This window comes from Anabrus simplex, chromosome 6 (assembly GCF_040414725.1).
Source record: "Anabrus simplex isolate iqAnaSimp1 chromosome 6, ASM4041472v1, whole genome shotgun sequence".
NCBI classification, from domain to species: Eukaryota; Metazoa; Arthropoda; class Insecta; order Orthoptera; family Tettigoniidae; genus Anabrus; species Anabrus simplex.
Genome location: NC_090270.1, coordinates 73,620,128 through 73,626,482, shown reverse-complemented (window position 1 = coordinate 73,626,482; position 6,355 = coordinate 73,620,128). Strand labels below are relative to the sequence as shown.

The 6,355-nt window shown below is 38.3% G+C and overlaps 1 protein-coding gene across 1 annotated transcript; it reads right to left on the bottom strand.

Moving 5' to 3' along the window:
* Positions 1 to 3,441: 3,441 nt before the first annotated feature.
* Positions 3,442 to 5,492, bottom strand: LOC136875876 (dopaminechrome tautomerase-like). Its single transcript, XM_067149498.2, has one exon. The coding sequence runs from the start codon at positions 5,490 to 5,492 to the stop codon at positions 4,188 to 4,190; it is 1,305 nt and encodes a 434-aa protein (XP_067005599.2). The 3' UTR covers positions 3,442 to 4,187.
* Positions 5,493 to 6,355: the final 863 nt, after the last annotated feature.

The following is a 6,355-nucleotide window of genomic DNA, read 5'->3' as shown; positions in this document are numbered from 1 at the left end:
AATTTATGTTCAGGAACGACAAGCGTGTGTTGCTCAAATGTATATATCTTTACAACAAGTGTTAAAGTCTGCGAATACAGTATTACGAGGTACAGTATCTGTGTGATGTTATAAGTGCCGATTATGAGAATCGGCAAGTCATGTTAATACAGAGACAGTGAAGGGTACTTATATATATATTGTTCAACGAACTACTGTAACTACAAATGGTGGCTTGTTTCTCGCTTTCGCTTTCCCACTGTTTTCTTTGTTGTTGGTGTTCTTGTTGTTGTTGTTGTTGTTGTAAATATGGAGCCTTCCAGTAATATTTTGTTTGTGTATTGTAAGTGTATTTTGGTGTTTTGATGAGGTGCTCATGCACGGATTTTATTGAGAATATAGTTAGATATTTTAGAATCAGTGGAGTTATTGATGAACCTTGGTGCAGTTCTACCCATTTAGTCGTTTTCAGAAGGTTAGATAAGGCCTGAAGCAGATGTACCAGTACGCAGCATTATGTACACGCCCTGGGATATAAAGAATTATCATGCTCTATCTAAATTCGAGGGATCCATTCTGGTGAACTCTGGCGCCCATACTACGGACATTTCGATTATTTTTATTAATTGTATTAAATTTGTGAGTAATTTTATTTACTCAGTTACTTATTTTATTATTATCAACAGCAAAGCTACAAATTGCACCCAAGTGTTGGCAATGATTATAGTAAATTATGCTTATTTTATTTGGTATTCACAAACTGTTAGAAATGTGAAATAAGATTTTTGGAAATCTGTTTTCAGCTTCAGATTCTTTATCACTGCTTAGTCCAAAGGTTGTAATTTTTATGTTTTGTTTGGAGGGAAAAAGGCCATCTTTACGTTTTCTAATTTGTTCGCTGAAGAAGGCGGGTATGCTGGGCTGCAGTCGGCGTCATCGCTCCTCTGGCTGTCCAATTGTCCATAAAGATAATAGTTTTCCCTTCTCTTTAAATATTTTGTATTTTCTATGGAAACTGACAAGATACTTCTGGAAAATCTCGCTTGCCATCCATATTCCCTATTCGTAATCGTAATCAACCTCTAGAGATTTGATGCCTTTAAAATATTTTCGCTGTTTATTTTTTCCTGTCTTAAGAAGTTCCAATTGACATGTTGGTGCAAACAACAACAGCAACATCAAAAACAACTATCACACACTCTTTGTTCTTTTCCCTCCAAATCATTTCACAGTCTTAAACGCTGATGTCTTGTTCGGTAAGTAGGCCTATTTAAAAAAAGTGCTGTTTCGTCCATGTTGAAAACGATGTCAGGCTCATACTCTTCTAAAATACATTGTAAGAATTTAACCCCATGGCACAACAGCCTTGGGTTTCTAAACCGGGGCCACCATCTCACCATCAGAATGCTATTCAGATTTAATCAACTCATACTCTTTTATAAACCGGTACCTTAAAAAATCTTACACTGCGAAATGCTGCAATCTTCCTCAGATACGCTATTGCTTTTCCCTGGCACAACTTTTACAGTAGTATGATGCCTTGACGCTTCTTGCTTGGAATGTTTCATGCTCCAAATATCGTGCATATTCAGCTGCCTTTTCTTTAATAAATGGGCCTTATATAGGCAGTTATTTGTCAATTACCATTTTCGCCCGCTTAAGAGCTAATCCGCCTACATTCTCGTACTTAGTTTTGGGCAATTTTCGACAACTGTCTCTATGTTTTTTCGTACATCCTTTTGCATTTTTTTCAGCAAATAAATCTTCGAAACGATGAAAACTTTTCTTTTCGACATACTGTACTAATCTTCACTAGATTTTTTTTTGTTTGAAACCGTATATTGTTGAATCAATCAATCAATACTAATCTGCATTTAGGGAAGTCGCCCAGGTGGCAGATCCCCTATCTGTTGTTTTCCTAGCATTTTCTTAAATGATTTCAAAGAAATTGGAAATTTATTGAACATCTCTCTTGGTAAGTTATTCCAATCCCTAACTCCCCTTCCTATAAATGAATATTTGCCCCAATTTGTCATCTTGAATTCCAACTGTATCTTCATACTGTGATCTTTCCTACTTTTAAAGACGGCACTCAAACTTATTCGTCTACTAATGTCATTCCACGCCATCTCTCCGCTGACAGCTCGGAACATACCACTTAGTCGAGCAGCTCGTCTTCTTTCTCCAAACTCTTCCCAGACCAAACTTTGCAACATTTTTGTAACGCTACTCTTTTGTCGGAAATCACCCAGAACAAATCGAGCTGCTTTTCTTTGGATTTTTTTCTAGTTGTTGAATCAAGTAATCCTGGTGAGGGTCTCATACACTGGAACCATACTCTAGTTGGGGTCTTACCAGAGACTTATATGCTCTCTCCTTTACATCCTTACTACAACGCCTAAACACCCTCATAACCATGTGCAGACATCTGTACCGTTTATTTAGAATCCCATTTATGTGATTGCCCTAATGAAAATTTTTCCTTACATTAACACCTAGATACTCACAATGATCCCCAAAAGTAACTTTCACCCCATCAACACAGTAATTAAAACTGAGAGGACTTTTCCTATTTGTGAAACTCACAACCTGACTTTTAACCCCGGTCATCAACATACCATTGCCTGCTGTCCATCTCATAACTTGATCGAGGTCACGTTACAGTAATCAATCTCAAGAGAGACAATCATAAAATACGAAACTCTTAACTGTGTTGCTATTAAAACGTAAATTTGCTTTTGGCGATTGTTTAGTCATTTGTTAAGAGAGTGGAAACAACAATCAAACTCGGAATACCTCGATAAACGAACGGCAGTATTATCAGGCTGTACTATGTCATGTCAACGCATGTTTTCTACTTTGGGTGTTGTAGGTTTCTCCTTTAATTTTACGAGCAAAATTTTCGCTGAATAGACAAGTTTTCGTTAAATAAAAACGTTTTTAAAAGGAAGTATTACGGTTCCCCAAAAACAAGTTCGTTACATAGAAAGTTTCTTTAAATAAAGGTTGGTACGACGTGTATTTTCTATTGTCACATATTAAAATATATAATTCTCACCGCCGTCTCATTCTATAACTTCAACAGCCGCAGCTGATGTAAATTTTGGAGACAATAGTGGAAATGGCTAAGTTAATTCTGCGCATAAGGAATAGAGTTAGGAATACAAGTGTCCTAGAAGAACAAGGAAGTTCTGAAAGGAATAGCATCTGCTGGATACCTCAGAATTTCACATATTTTAGTATCCGCGTGTTAATGAAAAGCTAGCCAGTGTGCTAAGAAGTTGTTAAAATTTTAAAAGTGTATAGTATTATTGAAAGAAAATGTTGTATAGTTCAAAAACTCTTAAGCAGAATTCATAAGAAGGAAATGTAACTTTTATTATGTTGAAAAGCTTGGATAATTCAAACTGCATGAATTACTTCTTGAATTTCTTTCTTCTATCTGTACATAAAGAAGGACGTGCATGAGCGTGTTCTAACAAAAGTGACCTTAGAATAGTATATGTTCCAATAGGGATCGACTGCGTGGGAAACTACTTACTCCACAAAATACCACATTATTTAAAAGAAAATGTCATCCCAAATCTTAAATATGATTTAATCAAAGCTCTTACTTTAAACATGACTCAATTTTAATTAAATGATCTGATTCCTTGTAAAGATTGAGGCAATGGACATGTAGTTCTGGTATCAGGCGTGAGGAGTGGAATTTACTTCCACCATTTTCAAATGTTTCCTTTTCTGTATCTACTCTAGCTTTTGTCTATCGTTAGAGTCGTAGACTTATCACTCGTTAATTTCATTTGTTTTGGAACCATAACTTGATTTGAATTTCAGACCGTTAATAATCTTGCTTGACTCATTAGGTTAAGAGATGTAAATATTCCAAGCCATGAACTTTTCAGCCTATACCGAACGAGTTGGCCGTGCGATCGGGGTCGCGTAGCTGTCAGCTTACATTTGAGAGATGGTGAGTTCGAATCCCACAGTCGGCAGCCCTGAAGATGGCTTTCCGTGCTTTCCCACTTTCACACCAGAAAATGCTGGGGGGCTGTACCTAAACTGAGGTTACGCCGCTACTTCCCAATCGTAGCTCTTTCCCCTCTTTTCGTCCCGAAAACCTTCGATATGTTAGTGCGACATTCAGCCACTAGCAAAATTTATTGCCTATCCAGACTAACATGAATGTATGCAAGGACATAACTCCTCTAATACTCACGTTCACAGATCCATTCACTTGGAATATACATGTAGTTGGGATCACACACAGTGCCCATCACTATGGAATCCGTTGGTGCTGTTAGTATTCTGTAGTTGACGTCGTGTGGATCAAGAACTGAGTATCTGTATATTGGAAATCTGTTGCTGAGCACCCATACATTCTGATGCGCTTCTTGATCCACTTTTAGGTCATTGGGGTAGATGAGAGATGTATTGTCGTAAGCGATGATGTCCTGAAGGTCCATTCGGAAACCATATGGCTGTCTGGAGTTCCAACAACCCACTGCATCTCGCGAAACGAGATTATAGAATAGCACACCTTGACGATCCATGGCAGATCCAGAGGACTGACTTCTATACAAACCCCTGGGCTCTTCAAGAACTCTGAAAGCATACGGATTTGCGTCTTTAGAAGCGGTCTCATTTCTTAAGAAAGATGTCGGGACAACAAACTCGCGATAACTTGACATTGCATGGAAGAAGAGTGAGCGTTCTCCATTACGATCTTCTGGCGAAAGTGCAAGACCGAATAAGCCATCGCTCCACTGGAAAGTCACTCCGTGTATCTCATAGTCACCATGGAGGGGCTCAGGATAGAAGTAGTTGCTCTCTATCCTCCAGGATCGGTCTTCGTTCCAGCTGTACACTACAAGTCCGTAGCGGAACGCGTCTGCAAGGTAGGCGAACGTATCCTCACAGTGGTTGCCACGGTCGTCGACAGCGATGTTTATAAATAAAGAATTATCCTTAAACTGGTCATCTGGCAGACGATACCTCCACAGTAACTGATCAGTGAGTAAATTGAACACCAGTATTTGAGGAGGACATTTCTGCGTCATATTGATAGCAATATCCACTGTTCCTGAGTCCAACACCCAGAGTCTTCCACAACGATCCGTTGCCATACGGAAGACAGAGGTTAGCCCATCACAGTTAGTTTGTAAGTGCCAAGACCAATTTGGGTACGGTTTCAAAGCTGGGGAGGAATCTCCCTCTGGATCCCGAGGGATGGTTGTTAAAGTTGCAGGAATTCCAGGTCTCCATTTAGGAAAGGAAACGAAGATGCGATCTCCCCAAATTTCTAACCCTAGAGGAAGATTATTCTCTGGTATGTAGGCTCCAGAGGCGAGGGCAGCTTGCCTGACGGAATCACTTGGGAACACGAAATCTACTTGTCGCCATGAGTACAGTTCCTCTAGTCGGCTCTGCGATGTGCTGTGAGAGATCGAGACGAACGTCATGGACAGCAGCCACGGGAACAGCGACATGCCTGCAACAATAACAGGTGGCATATAGAAACATGAAAACCTCGTTAGGGGGATAGGAAGGAAGGAAGCAGAGAGGAGCGAGCAAATTCAGATTTATTTATTTATTTATTTATTTATTTATTTATTTATTTATTTATTTATTTATTTATTTATTTATTTATTTATTTATTTATTTATTTATTTATTTATTTATTTATTTATTTATTTATTTATGTGGGAAACCAAAACAACGAGAAGCCGAATTACAGAGTTCGGCACTGAAAAATATATTTACAATGGAGTAGCGCAATGCAAACTTAAAAGAAATGAAAGATCAATGAAGAAAAATCATGTAATGGCGAAGGTAGCGAAAGGAAATTAAACACTAACAAAATAATGAACGGAGGGTGTAACAGAAAGAAATGGGAGTAGATAGATGAGGGTTTTGTTGGAAGATGTCTTACCCAGGCTTTTTTGTCGGGGCGGGGTGTTTGTAGGATTGGTAAGAAACAAACGACCGCAATGAATTTGCGTGTTTTTATTTCATTTGTTTTTTTCAAAATGCTGACCAATGTGTAAAATGATGGTGAAGACAGGACAGTGGTATGTATAGTACAGTATTGGCTATACTTTTACTTCTAGAGAACGTTAAGTCTATCGTGGTCTAATACTTTATCTATACTATTATATAAAGAGGTAAGGTTTGTTTGTATGTAATGGCCAATCTCAGGGACTACTGGACCGATTCTAAAAATTATTTTACTAATGTAAATATTCATTATCCCTGACGGAAATGGGCTATATTTTATTTTCGAAACAATTCGAGGGGGGGGGGCACGGGGAGATATATAAAAATACTAGGCTAACATAGGCGAAATATCGAATTTGTCGTACAAAGCTCAATTCAA

Coding starts and splice junctions, on each gene's coding strand:
- LOC136875876 (XM_067149498.2), bottom strand. CDS start 5,492: ATGCCACCTGTTATTGTTGCAGGCATGTCGCTGTTCCCGTGGCTGCTG.